The sequence below is a fragment of the Chinchilla lanigera genome, unplaced genomic scaffold, assembly GCF_000276665.1.
Source record: "Chinchilla lanigera isolate Chin_1 unplaced genomic scaffold, ChiLan1.0 scaffold00008, whole genome shotgun sequence".
In the NCBI taxonomy this organism is placed as follows: Eukaryota; Metazoa; Chordata; class Mammalia; order Rodentia; family Chinchillidae; genus Chinchilla; species Chinchilla lanigera.
In genome coordinates, this window is record NW_004955409.1 from 29432636 (window position 1) to 29451847 (window position 19212).

At 36.4% G+C, this 19212-nt stretch overlaps 1 protein-coding gene across 1 annotated transcript in view; it reads left to right on the forward strand.

Annotated features, from left to right (window-relative positions):
* The window catches only part of Hectd1 (HECT domain containing E3 ubiquitin protein ligase 1), a 97052-nt gene that overhangs the window by 59064 nt on the left and 18776 nt on the right, over positions 1–19212 (forward strand). Inside the window, exons 18-27 of the mRNA XM_005376961.2 lie at positions 1432–1537; positions 3662–3796; positions 4623–4762; positions 5036–5359; positions 6279–6445; positions 6538–6714; positions 10764–11600; positions 12216–12437; positions 16373–16506; positions 17858–17980. Coding sequence (XP_005377018.1) covers positions 1432–1537; positions 3662–3796; positions 4623–4762; positions 5036–5359; positions 6279–6445; positions 6538–6714; positions 10764–11600; positions 12216–12437; positions 16373–16506; positions 17858–17980 — 2365 coding nt within the window. The remainder of the gene's footprint in view (positions 1–1431; positions 1538–3661; positions 3797–4622; positions 4763–5035; positions 5360–6278; positions 6446–6537; positions 6715–10763; positions 11601–12215; positions 12438–16372; positions 16507–17857; positions 17981–19212) is intronic.

The window sequence follows — 19212 nt, forward strand, 5'->3', positions numbered from 1 at the left end:
ATTTTGCCTACTTGTGAATATGATTGAATTTATTTTAAAAACAACTATTTTTATAGATTTCAGTTAACATTCTAATGAGTATGTAAAACCTTATGGGTGGGGCTGGGGATTTAGCTCAGTGGCACAGCGCCTGCCTGGCAAGTGCAAGGTCGTGAGGTTGATTCCTGGTACCAGGAGAAAAAAACAACAACAACAACAACAAAAAAACCTATGGGTAATTTATTGAAATATTAACTGTACTGGGGGAGGGGATGAAAAAGATGTATTATGTATATGCACTAATTCAGAATTAAGGTATTTACATGCACTAACTCCCCGGATGAATGTAATCATTATATCTGCAAACATACACTAATAAAAAATAAATAAAAGGAAATTAAAAATATTACTATACTAAACATTTTAAATCTTTGCAAATTAATACTAAAGTATAGTATTCAGTATTTGGGTTTTTTTTTATTTTTGTTTTTTGGGTCTTTTTTGAGACAGGGTCTTGCTATGCAGTTCAGGCTGGCTTCGGGCTCACTTTATAGCCCAGGCTGGCCTTGAACTCGCAGCGATCCTCCTGCCTCAGCCTCCCAAGTGCTGGGGTTACAGGCATGCTCCACCATGCCTGGCTAAATACACTACTCTGAATAGAAATAACATTTTACATAAATTCCTTAAGTAGTTTACTATGATAAATGTTTTTTTTTTTGTTTTGTTTTGTTTTGTTTTGTTTTTGTTTTTCTCCGGCACCGGGAACCGAACTCACGACTTTGCACTTGCCAGGCAGGCGCTTTGCCGCTGAGCTAAATCCCCAGCCCCGATAAATGTTAATAGGTATTTTTTAAAGGTTTTCTTGGGTTTTTTGGTTTTTGATACCAGGAATCAAGCTCACCTCGTGCTTGCTAGGCAGGCACTGTGCCACTGAACTATATCCCCAGCAAAACGTTCTCAATCCAAATTTTCAGATTATTTTCCAGAAATGTGGCACCAATTTAATGCTCTCATACTGTGTGAGAAAGAATACGATCAATTCCATGAAGTATCTTCATTTTACAACTTTAATGTTTTACATTCTTTTTATGTAAAAATGTCTGCTGTGAATGCAATTAATAATTTCATTATAAAAGTTCAGTATTCTTAAATGAAGAAAATTAAGCCAAGCATGGTGTGGTGCATGCCTGTAATCCCAGCACTTGGGAGGCTGAGGCAGGAGGATTGCTGTGAGTTCAAGGCCAGCCAGAACTGCATGGTGTATCTCTCTCAAAAATACAAGAAAGAAAAAAAATAAACTTATTAGCATATCTCTATTTGGAAGTACTCAATACCGAATCAAACTTCAGTTTGCACTCATAAAAGCAGGAGACTAGGTCAGATTGATTGCAGTAGTTTCTGCGTGAGCATTTGTGTGCAGTAAGCTCTTAACATTTATTTTTTTCTTCACAGTCGACCAGCAGTTGCATTAATTCGAAAATTAATAGCTGTACTAGAGTCAATTGAACGTCTACCTCTCCATTTGTATGATACACCTGGATCCACATATAACCTCCAGGTAACCATGAAAGGGACAGTAGTCAGTATAGCTGAATCCGTCTAGGAACAGTGATATGCTTTTCTTTCTTAAGAATAAATTTGCTTAATCTTTAAGATTTTAGATTAAATGCCACTTGCTTGATCCTTTTAATGAGTCCTGCCTTGAATGTATTGGCATTTCAGTCTTTTTTTTAATGAAATAACTATAGAATAAATTACATTTATTCATTTAAAAATATTGTAAAGTTACATTTTATAGATCATAAATGAAAAAATATTTTATCAGTAGGAAACACAGATAGGAGTTAATCTGGACTTTTGAGTTGAGTTCTGTCTTAGTCCATTTGGACCACTATAATAAACACCGTCGAATGAGTAATTTACGAATGATAGTAATTTAGTGGTCACTGTTCTGGAGACTGGAAAGTCCTTTGTTAAGCGCCAGCAGATTTGGTGTCTTGTCAGAGCCTCTTCTTAACTGTGTGTCCTCACTTCAGCAGGGGATGAACAAGCTCCTGAACTCTCTACCCTCATGACCAATTTACTTCCCAAAGGCCTACCTACCCCTCCCACTGCACTGCATATTGAATTTTAATATTATCAATTTGGGCTTGGTGGAGGTGGAAGAGAACAGAAAGATTCAGACCATAGCAAGTTCCTTTGTATGTGCGTGTGTGTGTGCTAAATATGTGGAAATATTTGAAGCATAATGTCTTTCATGTCTGTGTGTCATTGGTTAGAGCCATATCGTTGCAGGCCTAGCTCTTTATATTGATCACATGGCTTCATAGCCTGTTTCTTCTGTGTCTCTCTCTCCTGCTTTCCCTTTCCGGCTCTCTTTATAGATGCTCATTTATTTGTTCCATTGTTTCTGATGGTAGCTAGGCTCTAGATGTAAACAAATAGAACAAACTTTGACTGCTTATATCTCTGCGCAGATTATTACCATTTCTTCTATGGGTTTCTTTAGTTTTTCCTTGCAGGTCCTCTGCTTTGAATATTCCCTTTAATTTCTCTTAAATACAACCTTTAATAAACGACTACGGATTTGTATTTTCCCAAGTATTGCGTACTGGAAGCAAACAAAACTTAACATGTCCTTGAGAACCTGGTGGAGTTGCCAGGTGCACTAGATTTCAACACTAATGAGTTTATCTGCAGAGTTCAAGTGTAGTTGATGTACCCAATATGTATAAATATTCAAAATTATGAAGTGCTACTTTGTGTTCTGTTTAAACATAGTAATAGAACCACAGGACTCTATATGGTCCATCCTTTGTAGGCTTTATCTTTGATAATTGAGTAGGAAAATAGTCTCAAAGACTGGAAATTAACCTGCTTAGAGAGTTGTAGGAACACCCGCATCTTCCTTATGCACTTTCTATTGCAGGAAATTGTGCAAGATCCAAAGACAGGAAGGCCAGCAATGTGCCTTTTGGTAATTTTGCAGCTCATAGTGCTACCAAAATGTGCATATGAATATTTAATATTGTTTCTGTAGGAGTCAGTTAAGATTTATACAGAAACAAAGCCAGCAGAAGTTGCTAGTTCCATAGATATTTCTTGCTTACTAAAATATATTAGATTAAAAATTACCTCACATTTCAAAAAGTTTATTAGCCTTAGATCATATATAAGGGAACAGCTAGTTATTACTTAGCTACTTTTCAGAAACTTACCTAGAAAATGAGTTTTAGCTTAGAGAGTTAATCCTTCTGTTACAGTGTTTTATAATATTTTTAAACTACAGTGGTACCACAGTTTACAAACTTACTTTGTTTTATGATTTGGGGGAAGATGGCTATGGTTATATTCAGGGGAGGAAGGTGGCTGTGAGCATACTTGTCACCCAATGTGGAGTTTGCTAACTGAACTATTTACAAATAAAAGCTTGTGAACTGAGGTACTACTGATGTATATTTGAGATCACTTAGAAATCTTAGTTAACTTCTTTTCTTAATAGGTGCTCTCATTTACTCAGTGATCCTTTTTATAAAAAACGTATAGAAAACAGATACCATTTCTCTTCCCATTATGGTTATGCCTTATACATCTCAGTTGTTGTGATCAGTATTATGTGTCCTTTTTATAATTCTAAGAAAAAAAAGATATTTTCTAAAGAATTTTGATCATTTTTGTATAGATACTGACAAGGAGATTACGATTTCGATTAGAACGTGCCCCTGGGGAAACTGCATTGATAGATCGGACTGGCAGAATGTTGAAGATGGAACCCTTAGCAACAGTGGAGTCTCTGGAACAGTATCTCTTGAAAATGGTGAGCTTCTTTCTGGCATAGGCATGGTGAAAAAAAGCATTCTCTACCGTGGTTTAACTCTGTAAAATAGTAGTTTGGGAAGTGTGTATCCAGAATATGATAATATAGTTGTTCTAGTAATTCTATTTTTAGGAATCTTTTAAGAAAATAATTTTTTTTTTTTTTTTCCAGACAAGGTCTCACTATGTAGTACAGGCTGGCCTTGAACTTGGTTGTGTAGTCCAGGTGGGCCTTGAAATCACAGAGATCCTCCCGGCTCAAGTGCTGGGATTATTGATGTGCGCCACCACACCCAGTTCAGAAAATAATCTTATACAATACATAAATGCGTTCTACATAACAGTGTTTATTATAGTTCTTTGTAATGTTGAAATAGTATGCAAAACTCATAACAGGCAGGTGTGATGGTGTAAACCAGGAAACTGAGGCAGCAAGTTTTATGCAAGTTAGAGGTTAGCCTGGAGTACACAGTGAGACCCTGTGTCAGACTGGGAAAGAAAAAAAAATACCTTCATGCCATAAAATAATACTAAACAGATATTTGTGCATACTCCTTGCCATTCGTCATACCAAGTGGGCAAACACATAGGTCGCTTCCTGTATCCCTAGGGAAAGCTACTGAGGCACACAGCCAGCTACTACAATGCCAAAGTACAAATTTACAGTAGAAAAGTATGGGCTGGGTCCTCTGGACCCAGGCTTATGCCCTTAAATGAGTGTTTTTTGTAGTAAAACAATTGACTTTAAAGAGAGAGGAAAGAAGTGGCTAATATGTTTGAAAATAGTGTTATAAAAATGAATATCTTCACTGTTTTTCTTGGTTTAGGTAGCAAAACAGTGGTATGATTTTGACCGATCCTCGTTTGTTTTTGTTCGAAAATTAAGAGAAGGTCAGAATTTTATATTTAGGCATCAGCATGATTTTGATGAAAATGGAATCATTTACTGGATTGGCACAAATGCAAAGTAAGTCATTCTCCTTAACCTAGAGTGAAACTTTTTACCTGCAAAAGAATTCTAAGTATATAATAAAATTATTAGCAACTCCTTGAGTGTCCTCAATTATTTTGTCTTTATCTGTTAAAAAGATTATTCAAATTGCTTTCTATAAAGGGGAAAAATGTTTGAATTGCTAATTGTAAAGTTTTACTTAAGTTAATATAATTTGATATTTGAAAACTAATGGGACCCAATGCAATTATTTTAAAATTATTAATTCCTATTTTTATTTTTTCGTAGAACTGCGTATGAATGGGTAAATCCTGCTGCTTATGGACTTGTAGTAGTAACGTCATCAGAAGGCAGAAATCTACCTTATGGTCGCTTGGAAGACATACTAAGTCGAGATAATTCCGCTTTAAATTGTCATAGCAATGATGATAAGAATGCCTGGTTTGCCATAGATCTGGGTCTCTGGGTGATACCATCTGCATACACACTTCGTCATGCTCGAGGTTATGGAAGGTCTGCACTAAGAAATTGGGTTTTCCAGGTATCCAAAGATGGACAGAACTGGACTTCTTTGTATACCCATGTTGATGACTGCAGTCTCAATGAACCAGGGTTAGTTGAGGAGTCTTTGCAAATTGGAAAGCTCAGTAAAGAGCTCGGCTTATTTTTATAATTATATAATATAAAGGTCTCTTCTTTGTGAAATACTGGAACAAGATTTTCTTTGTTAAAACAAATCATTTGATCTTAAGTTTAGGTTAAATACTAATAGACAGCTAGAGTGTGTGGTGCATCCATGCTCAGGGGTGTGTGTATAGCATACAGAGAAATGGAATTAGCTTTTTATAAATTTTCCATAGTCACATAGTACATATGGATGTTTAACAAGTTAATGGTGGCTATTGCTGGTTACAGAATTATGGCTACTTGGAATTTTATTTTTATGTGTCTTCCCCAATTTTGTGTATTGGAGACACACACACACACTGTGTATCTCTAATTTTTTGTTTTGTGTATGCTTTTTTTTCTGGGCTGAAATTTGAACCCAGGGCCTCATACACTTTATGCAAGCATTCTAATGGATACCTCCATCCTAGATTGTATATTATTTAGTAATTATATTTCTGAGAGATTCATTGTACTAAGTTTTAATTGTATGGAACATTTCAAGGGGTAGAGCATAGAGTTCAGTTGCTTTCTGTGGTTGATATATTGTGAAAGGACATTCTTACTGTTAGGATTAATAGGTAATGTTTTCAGTTTTCTTAAGCTGTAATGTTAAAATTTTAATCCATTATTTGAAACCTTGGCTGAGTATGATACGGTATACCTGAACCCCAGTGCTGTAGCGGCTGTGCTGCCATGCTGGGCTATATTTCATTTTTACCATGTCTTTTCTTGTCCGTTGATTTCTTGATTTTTGTAACAAATTATTGAGTAAATACAAAAGTTCTCTATTATGTAACAGATGCCTCGTCTTGAACATCTTGTTCACGTGTTTTAAAGCATGGTTTCTCTAACATATCTACAGTTCAACTGCAACCTGGCCTCTTGATCCACCAAAGGATGAAAAACAAGGGTGGCGACATGTGAGAATTAAGCAGATGGGGAAGAATGCTAGTGGACAGACACACTACCTCTCACTTTCTGGATTTGAACTTTATGGCACTGTGAACGGAGTATGTGAAGATCAGCTAGGTAATGAGAAGAAATGAAGTTTTTCTAACTTTATGACAATTATGTTTATAAAAAGTGATTTGGTGTCTTTTCCTCGAATTACTGTCTTACAGGTAAAGCAGCTAAGGAGGCAGAGGCTAATCTTAGAAGACAGAGACGGCTGGTCCGCTCCCAGGTTCTGAAGTACATGGTTCCTGGAGCTCGTGTTATCAGAGGCCTGGATTGGAAATGGCGAGACCAGGATGGCAGCCCGCAGGGAGAAGGCACCGTCACAGGAGAACTACATAATGGTGAGTAGGTGCTTAGCACTTGTGCTATGGGAACCAAGACTTTAAATCTTAAAATGTCTTTTCTTTTCTCATCTTGGGATTATTTATAAATTATATAAACATATCAAAACTATATAGAACAACTAATAATGACTTTACTTTTTTTGTGTGTTTTTGAGACAGGGTCTTGCTATGCAGTTTAGGCTGGCTTTGAGCTCCCTTTGTAGCCCAGGCTGGTCTCAAACTTGCAGTGATCCTCCTGCCTCAACCACCAGAGTGCTGGGAATACAGGGGTGTGCCACCACGCCTGGCTAATGACTTTACATTTAAACTGGAAAAAATTAATTTTAAAAAAAGGGTTTTTTTTGAGGACAGGATCTTGCTTTGTCGTGCAGGCTGTCCTTGAATTCACTATGTGTAGCCCAGGCTGGCCTCGAATTCATGGTGATCCTCCTGCCTCAGCCTCCTGAGTGCTGGGATTACAAGTGTGTGCCACCACACTGAGCTCTGAAAAAAATTAATTTGCAAATAAGGGAAATTTTTAAATTTTGGAGTTTTGATTATAATGTTATTGCTGATGTATTTATAAGTGATTATCAAGTTAATATAAATTGGATATATTCAAGACTTTTTTCTTCAAGTTTCCTTTGGGCTTTATTTTCATATCTCAAGCTCGTTTTACTTTGTTCATCTCACAAGAATCAGGTAATAATTTTTTACTGTATTAAGGTCATGTAGTGGACCTTTCATTAGATTATGATTATTTCAGTGTTTCAGTCTCACCAGCTTTTTTGGAGGAGTTTAAATTTTCATGTTTAGTAGGCTGATTATATAAATCAGGTTCATATTTAGTTTTTGATGCTTACAGATTTTAGCCAAATTATTACCACTTAATTTGCCACAGGCCAGGCATGGTGGTGCACACCTGTAATCCAAGCAATCAAGAGGCTGAAGCAGGAGAAGTGTCACAAGTTTGAGGCCAGCCTGGGCTACAGTGTGAGCTCAAGGCCAGCCTGAACTGCATAGCAAGACCCTGTCTCAAAAAGACCAAAAAAAAAAAAAGTTGCTACTAACTTCAAAGCAACTGTACTGATTTTTGTTTATAACTATGAAGTTGGTTTATCATGAAATAATTTGCCTAAACAGTAGTGGGTTCATTCCTGTTAATTTGCCTAGCATTTAAAAAGAAACTATTTTCAGCACCAAATAGTTATTTGTTTGTTTTTCCCTGGTACCAGGAATCGAAGTCATGACCTCGTGCTTGCCAGGCAGGCGCTATGCCACTGAGCTAAATCCCCAGCCCCCGCACCAAATATTTAAAAAGTCATAATAGAAATAGTGATTAGGAGAATAGCTAACATTTAATTTCATAATATATTCATGTTTTTATATGATAAAGGCACTTATTTAAAGGAATCCTTTTTTACCTGTTCCTTGAATTGCCACACTACTTGACGTACTTCTGTAGGATCAAATCCTAATTATAAATTGTTATAAATCATTATAATGAAAGCTTATAGAACTGTATAGAACAACTGATAATGACTTTACATTAAAACTGAAAAAATTAATTAAAAAAATTTTTTTTCATTATAAACCTGCCATAACCCAGTTTACAAACCAGGCTTAGAGGTGCACCCCTTTAATCCCAGCACTTGAGAGGCTTGAGGCAGGAGGATTGCCATGAGTCTGAGACCAGCCTGTCTCCAGAGTGGGTTCAAGGCCAGCCTCAACTGTATAGTGAGACCCTGTCTCAAAAAAACTGAAGCAAAACAAAGCAGGTTGAAAGTCAGGCAAAAATTTATAAATACCAGTTCAGATAATAGCAGTGCCATTCAACTCAGAAATTTAAAATATCATGCTATCTCCCACCATTGTTTTGGCCTTGAAGCATGTAACGTGGTGAGAGGAGGCTAGTTTGGGTCTTATTAATGTTTGTCATTTTTCTCTGGGTGCAGTCACTTGGGAGGCAACCGTAAGAAAATCAGAATCTTAATTCAAGAAAGCTAGTTTTTACTGATCTTACAAATGTAGAGATTCAGTTTTGGTTTAAAGCCTGTATGTCAGAAAGGGTTCTTAGTTTTAAAACCTGAACCAATATTTTTTAAAATATTGATTACTCTTTACTAACTCCTCTTTGTATGTGTGTTTTGGGCATAGACTATTATTATTATTATTATTATTATTATTACTATTATTATTAAATACTCCACTTAATTGTATGTAATACCCCTTTTTAGTTACATCAGAAGTTTGAGATACCAGTTTAAGCAGTGTTCTCAACCTTAATATAAATGATTGAAAGTTGTGAATGTTTTTCCACATTATATCATTTACTTCTGTTGAAGAGTCTGTACTGATTGAATATATATTTATTCATTCCATAAATATTTAATACCTATTATGTAATACTACCCTGCTAAACTTCACATGTACGGTGGTCAAGAAAAAGTATGAGCTCTTGTAGTCTCAGTAAAACAAACATACAGTTACAAATTTTGGTAAGTGCTGTGAAGTCATCAGTTATTTTTGGACTATTTAATATAATACAAGGGCCAGGCATGGTGGTGCATGCCTGTAATCCGAGCACTGGGGAGGCTGAGGCAGGAGAATTGCTGCGAGTTCCAGGCCAGCCTGGGCTATAAAGTGAGCCACAGGCCAACCTCAACTGCATAGTGAGACCCTATCTCAAAAAGACAAAAAAAGCCCTCATTTTTATTTAGGAGGACATGTTTTTGAACATTCCTTTTGCTCATATTTTACTGTGTAGTGGGAGAGATAGCTAAATATTGATTGGTTCTTCAGAGATTATTTCAGCATACAGAATAATTTGAAGCAATTGATCTCATCTCAGCTACTTAAGGAAATTTGGGGCAGTCACTTTTCCTTTGAAAGAAGTCATTTGCAAATAATCCCTGCAGGTGATTCAATATTATTACACCCCTCTGACTTCATCATAAACATGTGAACATAGTATATGGGTGGTTGGACAGCTGGGTGTGTTGGTGGGTGTGTGTGCTGGAACTCACATTGTATGGGTGTATGGGTAAAGTATTTTCAAACTTTTAAAAACGTTATACTTTTAAAAAGTGTTTTTATGAGTTGTGTTTTTCTCTGAAATAGTTTATAACACAAAAGAAAGATTGTAAAATATCTAGTAATTTTTTATGTAGTAGTCAGTTTATTTCTTTGCTATTATAATTTTGGAATTTTGTTTTTTACTTTCTTTAAAAAGAGTATCATTTTCCAAGTACAAGTAAATGTAGATTGAATGCCATTATGGTCATTAGTTCTTTACATATTAATAGCTTTAGCATATAGGTTGTAATAAAAGAGCTCAGCATGCTTTTTACATTTTGTTTTTAAAATTTTCTATGCTTGTTCAAATTTATAGAACTTATTCGTAAGAGGATCAAGTAACCACTGAACTTTGAGAACACAACCGAAATGCTAACTTAGTGTTTCATTTGAGCTAGTTTCCTGAAATTTCTACAGGTGATACATGAATATTTTGTGTGTTATTTAGAGGGATTAGGTCATCCTTAGAAATTAATGGTAAGCCAGCACTTTTTTCTAGAAAGAACATTTGACCACATAGTCATATTTAGTAATTTAAAATTTTTTCATTTGCTGAAGTTACAATGTTATAATAATATTTGTATCAGTATTTAAACGTTTTAAAAAATTCTTCCATTTAAAATATAACACAATAGATGTAAACATGACCCTTACGTTATTTTTAAATATCACTAGTCTTTAACAGTTCAGAAATAAGGGAAATAAAAGGAAGAATTTTAAAGTTTCCTAGACATGTGTACAACACATCTTTCTTTTCCTTAGTATAATTTTGTCATGAGACTTAAATAATAGAGATCCTCAAATAGCTAGAGTAAACCTTTCAATTGATTAGCAGCCAAAAATTTACATTTTAGTTAACAGACTTTAAATAACTGTAGAAATTCAGAGAAGTTCAACACTGATGGAAATGCTGATCCCATATTGTGGAGCTACTGTCTGACACGCTCCTATCTGCTTTCTGCTGGGTCTCACAAACTCCTGTCCCTTTCCAGGCTGGATTGATGTCACCTGGGATGCTGGTGGCTCAAACTCTTACCGTATGGGCGCAGAAGGAAAATTTGACCTCAAGCTTGCACCAGGGTACGACCCTGATACAGTGGCATCACCCAAACCTGTTTCATCCACTGTTTCAGGCACAACGCAGTCATGGAGCAGCTTGGTGAAAAACAACTGTCCAGACAAGACATCTGCTGCTGCAGGCTCCTCAAGTAGAAAAGGAAGCAGCAGTTCTGTGTGTAGCGTGGCCAGTAGCAGCGACATCAGCTTGGGTTCGACCAAAACGGAACGGAGATCAGAAATTGTAATGGAACACAGTATAGTTTCAGGAGCTGATGTCCATGAACCAATTGTTGTTCTTTCATCTGCTGAAAACGTCCCTCAAACAGAAGTAGGGTCATCTTCCAGTGCAAGCACCAGCACCTTAACAGCGGAGACGGGAAGTGAAAATGCTGAAAGGAAGTTAGGCCCTGATAGTTCTGTTCGTACTCCTGGCGAGTCTAGCGCAATATCTATGGGAATTGTTAGTGTTAGCTCTCCTGATGTTAGTTCAGTATCTGAATTAACTAATAAAGAAGCAGCTTCACAACGACCCCTTAGCTCTTCAGCAAGTAACAGACTATCAGTGAGTTCTTTGTTGGCTGCTGGGGCCCCTATGAGCTCTAGTGCAAGTGTACCTAACCTGTCCTCAAGAGAAACATCTAGCTTGGAGAGTTTTGTAAGGAGAGTGGCAAATATAGCACGGACTAATGCCACGAACAACATGAATCTAAGTCGAAGCAGCAGTGATAACAACACTAATACTTTGGGGAGGAATGTGATGAGCACAGCAAGTAAGTGAGCTTTTCCTTCTGGAACCCAATGCTTTTCCCACCCTGAGGGGTACACTGTTGTTCAGTGTGTTCTGGCTGCGATCTTTAATTAGATCGTTAAGCATGTTTAAAGACAACTACATCAAATTTAATGCTTCGGAAATATGAAGCTCTATCGAATCATAATATTTTAAAAATTGAGATCAGCTGTGAAGATACTTACTGTAAGAGGATAAAACAATAACACACCTTCCTTTCTTTCTTTTATGATAAATGGTTAAGGAAAGTTGCATGAAGAAATACTTAAATATTGAAACCAAAACTTCACCCTGGTTACAGCTTTTATTTTGCTCCTAAATTGAATTGAATTCTAATTTAAGCTACTAATGGGTCAAAGTAATTCTCTTAGAAAATTTATTGAGAATTATTTTCATTAAGCTAGGCTTAATATTTTGAAGATCATAGTGCTTTGAAAACAAGCATTTGTAGTTGGATTTCAGTTGGGTTCCCAAAGTTGTTGCTTTTCAGTCTTTCCATTATTAGTGTTTCATGATCTCTTAAAAATACGAATCTTGGTTTTTCTAAGGTTCTTATTACCTTACTACTAACATTGATTTGCTGTACTTTTATCTTTAGCTTCCCCTCTTATGGGTGCTCAGAGTTTTCCTAATTTGACCACACCTGGTACCACGTCAACAGTGACTATGTCAACATCCAGTGTTACTAGCAGCAGCAATGCAGCTACAGCCACAACTGTTTTATCAGTTGGTCAGTCTTTAAGTAACACTTTGACCACCAGCCTCACATCAACCTCCAGTGAGAGTGACACAGGGCAGGAAGCAGAATATTCCTTATATGGTAAGTTACAGTTTAAAATAAATATATTTAAATACTAATAAGGTGATGCTTTTATGTTTTTCTCCTGGAATATTTTAAACCTTTGATTGAAGAAAAATTATTCTCTCCTCTCATAAATATGAAATCATTAAGGGGAAAAAAACTCACTGATATGAGAGACTATTAAAAATTATGAGCTGGGCATGGTGGTACACACATATAATCCCGGTGCTTGGGAGGCAGAGGCAGATGACCTTGGGTTCAAGGCCAGCCTGAACTACACAGATCCTGTTTCACTCCCCCCAAAAATTAAATAAATAATTATGATTATTAAAAAAGTAGATAACTAGGAAATTTCATGTGTCATCTTTTTTTTTCGTCATTTATGAAAATTTGGGGGGAGGGGAGTTGAGAGACCATCTCAGGTAGCATAAGCTGGCCTTGAACTTGCTTACATAACCCAGGCTGGCCTTGAACTCCTGCCTCAGCCTCCCAAGTGCTAGGATTACAGGTGTGCACCACCACACCTGGCACTAATGAAGTTTTAATGAAGAAACATAATAATGAAGATACCTGATACCTTGATGAATAGACGTATAATAGATCAGTAAACTTTATGAATAGAAATACAATAGGTTAATAAATTTGTAATTATACACTATTATGGTCTTTTGGAAATAAGTCTCTTGTTAGGTAACATTTGAATTTTTCAAATTAATACAATTTTGCTTAGAAAGTTTTGTAATTCATAATCATAGCTTCCATGTTTAGTCAGCAGTATTTGATTCAGTTAAAATGTTTCTTCTGTTTTATTTGAAAAGTAATTTTTGTTGTTACTTTGGTGGTACTGGGTTTGATGTACACAAGCACTGTTGCTGAGTAATACTTTTCACAGGAAATACAAAAAATAACTAAATCTGTAATAATTACCTTCCAAATCTGAGGTGCTGGGATTACAGACATGTGCTACCACACGTGGCTCCCTCTATTCTTTTTTTGAAAATTATTTTTGGTAATTTTGTTTGTTTTTTGAGACAGGCTGTCACTATGCAGTTCAGACTGGTCTTGAACTCTCTGTGTAGCCCAGGCTGGTCTCGAACTCGCAGAGATCCTCCTGCCTCAGCCTCCCATGTGCTGAGATTACAGGCATGCATCACCATGCCCAGTTTATTTTTGGTAATTTTAAAGATAAGAAAGTTGATTTGGAGATATAGTTTAAGCACATCTTACGAATATCTCATTTTAATAGTTTTTCTTCTTTTTTTAAGAATATGGCCTCTTCTATTCCAAGCCAAAGGTGTGATTTGATATTTAATGATTTTAGGATGTTTACCATATTTCTGTTTCTACTAAGAAATACTAAAGTTGTCTATTAAGTGTGTGTGCAAAATGATGGTGATTATTATCTCAAAGTCTTTTAAATTCATAGTTACTTTCCAGCGTATTATTTCTCATGAGAAATCTTTGCCCTTACGCATTTGTTAGTATTTAACTCGAAGCTTTAGGCTCTAAACATGTAAAGTTTAAAAAGACTGTGGATATACTAGTGGGTAAAAATTGAAAAAGTTAGGGCTACTGGTTGACTTTTAAGTGATGAAAATTTATTCTTTTACTTTAGAATTCTTTAAGGGTATTATTACTTAAGGATTCTTTAAGGGTATTAGTATGAAGCATCTTCATGACATCTGTATGTACAGTGCGAACTTTTACTTTGCACATGTTGAGAGACATGATTTGACTTTATGATGTGGTCAAATCTATGATATGGAATTTTTATGCTCTTACACTGATAAAACAGAAACAAGTTGAGAGAAATTGACTTGGGTAAATTGTAACATATAAGAGATACCATTTCAGTACATGAAGTTAGAGTATATGTTCCTGAAAAAATAAGTTATGCTGGCTGGGCGTAGTAGCACACATGTGTAATCCTAGCACTGTGGAAGGATGAGGCAGGAGGATTACAAGTTCAAACTCAGCCTGGGCAATTTAGCGATTTTGCCAGATTTTGTCTCAAAATAAAAAAGAAGTTTTAAAACCTGAGTATGTCGCTCAGTATGAAGGCCTTGAGTTCACTCCCTAATACCATCCAAAAAAAAAAAAGGTAATACCATCCAAAAAAAAAAGGTGAAACGTGGTGTAGTAGTCTACCTGTAATACAGGTACTCAGGAGATTACAGCAGTGAGATCACAAGTTCAAGACCAGCCTGGGTAACTTAGCAGTCCCGTATCTCAGTGGCACAGTCCTTGGCTGGCAAGTGCAAATTCCTGACTTCAATTCCCAGTACGGGGGAAAAAAAAAAAAAAAAAAAGATAAACCTACAGTTCAAATTGTTTTATTTTGTGTGCCACCTCATTATGGTCATGAAAATCACTACATAAATTGAAAAATGGCCCTTCACAACTGTAAGGGGTAAAATATTTAATCAAGTTTAAGATCCCATTGGTAAAACACTTTTTTGTCACTAAAGCTAAAAGTATTGCCAAGTTTGCTCTTTCTACTAACTGCAAAACACATTCTGATTTCAGAACATTAAGTATTAAAAAATGTGTGCTTTAAAAATTTATTAAATATGGGCCAAGGATATAGCTTAGTGGCACAGCGCCTGCCTGGCAAGCACAGGTCCTGAGTTCAAGTTCCGCTCCTCCCGCCACACAAAAAAACTATTAAATATAGTAACAGGCCTTTTTCTTCTGTAGGCCACCCAGTAAATGACACTAAATATTCAGTCCTCTGTAATTATGAAACTAAAAAATAATTTAGTTCAAAGATCTGTAGATGCAAGTTTCTAAATAATCACAGATAATCCAATTTTTTTGTATTTAGGAATATATTGTATTGCCTTCCTTTGTTTAATTCTGGTATTAGGGTTATTTTGGTTTTTTTTGCTGTGCTTTGTTTTGTTTTACAGGACTGGGAATTGAACCTAGGGCCTTCACACTGAGCTGTATCCCCAGCTGTTTCTTTGTTTTTTATTTGGAGACAGGTCTTGTAGTCGTTACGTTATGTAGGCTGGACTCATACTTGAGATCTTCAAGTGCCTAGATTACAGATGTGTGCCCCCACACCTGGCTTTGTTAGTTTTTACTCCCCTTCTAGGTTCAGTAAAATGTTCTGTTTTAATCTCATTAGTCCTCTTTTTTTTCAGTTCCTGTGAAGAATAGCTTGTTAGCCAGTCTAAGCCCAGGTCACACTGACTGACTTATATTGTTTTCCTTCATAAGCTCTTTCGTAGCTTATACGTACATATTGGTTTGTTTATTTGTTAGATGCTACTGTCTGCTGTAGACTTCATAGAGACTCAGACTTTTTTCTCTCTCTCTCTTTTTTGAGACAGGGTCTCAGTATGTAGTTTAGGCTGGCCTTGAGCTCACTTTGTAGCCTAGGTTGGTCTCGAACTTACAACGATCCTCCTGCCTCAGCCTCCAGAGTGTTGGGATTACAGGCGTGTGCCACCACACCCAGCTCAGACCATATATATATATATTTTTTTACAACTATGTGTATCAGGTGCCACACAGTTCTTGACCCACAGTGTGTGCTCAGTAGATATCTGTGTGTACAATGAGTGAGTCCAAAGTATTTTTCCACCATGTTGAGCTTCCTCTGATATCCAGAGAGAAGCAGTAGAGCTGTTTGGATTTTTTTTGCTGTTACTGTTTTTGTTTCTTAATATAACCCCCCTAGTTGACGCTTTACGTTACGATTTTATAGATTCAAATATAGTTTATGGTCACCCATTATCCTTTGTTGTTTTCTGCCATGCTTGTGACTTATTGCCCATGGTTAAATCATCCTGTATGTGTGGTAGTGGAACAGGGGTGGCATTGTTACATGTGCTCTTTATACTTAAACTTTTTGAATTTTGCTTTTGTTTTGTACAGCCCAAAATGCAGTTACCTTGTTATGCTGTGTTAATCATGTTGACAATAAGGTTATTGGTTTTGTTTTCTAGATTTTCTTGATAGCTGTCGTGCCAGTACTCTGTTAGCTGAGCTAGATGATGATGAGGATTTGCCTGAGCCTGATGAGGAAGATGATGAGAATGAAGATGACAATCAGGAGGACCAAGAATACGAGGAGGTTATGGTAGAGAGATAGTCCCCCATTTTCTTCCCTAAGCTAGGGTATTAATACTTTAAAAGAGGAAAAGCTAAGTCATAATTAAATTTTGAAGGAAGGATATATGGCACCAGTATAAAACATGTGCTTAATTGAGCAAAGCACCCTTACTCTCAGCATTTATGAGACTCTTTGTATTTGAAAAGGGCTACGGTTTACTTGGTGATATTTGAAGGTTGAGAGGTGTGTCAAATTGTAGACAACTACAGTACTCTTAAAGAATACTTTTTTGTAGTTCTGAGCCGGGCATGGTGGTGCACGCTTGTAATCCCAGTGCTTGGAATGCTGTCAAGGAGGCTCGCTGTGAGTTTGGGGCCAGTCTGGGCTACATAGTTTTAAGGCCAGCCCTGAGCTACATAGTAAGGCCCTTTCTCAAAAAAACAGAAATGACAGCGGGGCATAGTGGTGTATGCCCATAATCTTGGCACTTGGGAGGCTTAGGTAGGAGAATCACTGCAAGTTTGAAGCCACCCGGACTACACAGTGAGTTGAAGGCCAGCCTGAACTACAGAATGAGACTCTGTCTCAGAACACTAAAAAATAAAAAAGATAACAAAATTCTATAGTTCTTCAGTAACAATTATAAAAAGGATATTTCAGTACTAACTTGTTTTACAAACTGTATTTGTGTATTTTCTCATCAGTCCCAATATAGGTGAATGAGGCAGGGGCATAAAAAAAATTTGCACATATTGTCAGAGTTAAGTGGAAAAGTGGGGACCCAAGTCTAAGTGTTGTGATCCAGAACTCTCAATATTTAACCACTATGATTATCTTCTAATTGAAACTTGTGCCTTAAATATCCTTTATTGTAACTTCTATTTTAAATTTCTCCATATAGCGGAGCTTGCTGGTACTCATCTACAATCCCAAATACTAGGGAATCTGAGGCAGGAAGATCCTTACTTCTAGGTCACCCCTAGTGAGACCCTGTCTCCAAATGTAAAAAGGGGATCTGGGGGTATAGCTCAGTGCAGCCTGGGTTGAATCCCCATTACTGCCAAGAAAAAACAAACCAAAAAACTGTTTAGTATAAAAAAAATCGAAAAACTAAGGTTATGAGGTAAGGAAATTCAAAAAATGCTTTTAGTATATGTTGCTTAGAAACATATTAGTATTTCTTACAAAGCAGATTAGTATAAAATATATGATGCATTAAAACATTCATTTTATAACTTCTGAAGATGGTAGTGAAGAGTTTTTAGTGACACTTTTGTTAATATAGGTTGATAGTTTCAGATAGTTTCAGTAAAAATGTTGGTGATATATATAAGTAATTAGACAAGCATCTCTTGGCATTTTTTTTTTTTAACTGCAGATTTTGAGACGTCCATCCCTGCAACGTCGAGCTGGTTCCCGCTCCGATGTAACACATCATGCTGTCACCTCACAGCTACCACAGGTCCCTGCAGGAGCAGGGAGCCGACCTATCGGGGAGCAGGTAGTGCTGTTGTGTTTGTTGTCCCTACTGCATATTTTCACTTTCACAGGAAAGCACCAAACAAAAGCCTAAATACCTATAGTAAGGTGCACGGAGGTAGAGAGGAAGGAAAGGGGAAGGAGGTACCAGTGTTATAAAAATACACTTCCTGTTCCTTGGGTTCCATATTCCAACTAGAATCCTTGATTGCTCTGGCCTAACACAAGTGCCAGTTACTTACTTGAAGCCCCTTCATTTTGGCTGTTGGGTAACAGTAAGCACATAATGATAGGTATTTGTCATCATGTAGTGGTGGTGCTGGTGGTGGAATATGTAGCAGCAGCAGTCTTACATTGATAACAAGTGATACACATACTTCTCAACACTTTATATGTATTGACTCATTTAATTTTTTCAAGAACTGTGAATGTTACTATTAGCCCCAATTTTCAGATGAAGTGATTGCCAAAAATCACACGTAATGTGGATCCTGGATCTGCGCAGACCCAGATGTTCTGGTCCTAGAGCTGTCAAATGGTGATATAATGTGTCGTAAAAGTTAATTTCAGTTAAGTACACACACTATGAGGATGTGTCTTAAGTATATATTATTTAACTAACAGTTATCAACACTTATCTGTCTACCATATCATAACTTAAAGGAATTTTCAAGCATTCTATTTGGTATGTAAATAATTCAGTGTGAAATGAAATTTATAATTAAAAAACTTAAAAGCAGGTGTGGTGACACATACCTCTAATCCCAGCACTCAGGAGGCTGAGACAGTACAATCTCTGAGTTTGAGACCAACCTGGGCTACATAGCAGGATCCTGTCTCCAAAAAGAAAATAACATTTACTTTAAAATAATAAGTTTGTAGGAAGTTTTAAAAGTATCATAAAAAGGTCTTATATGTCTGTCCTTTACCCAGTTTTTCCAAGTGGTTAGTTTCATATTTCACTATAGTATCAAAGATATGGAATTGGCGTTAGTATAGTATGTGCATGGTTGTTTCTCACATTTGTAGATTTGTGAGAAACAAATGGTTATTACCACATTTGTAGAATATGCTTGTTACCACATTTGTAGATTTGTGCAGCTACTACTGAATGCAACTTGGTTTTGATAAACCATTAAGGAACATTTATACCATACATGTTTATGTTAGTTTATTCTGTACTTATATAATATGGCAAAATAAGGAACTATAGAGAATATAAAGAACTTTGCACATCACCTTGGAATGACAGTA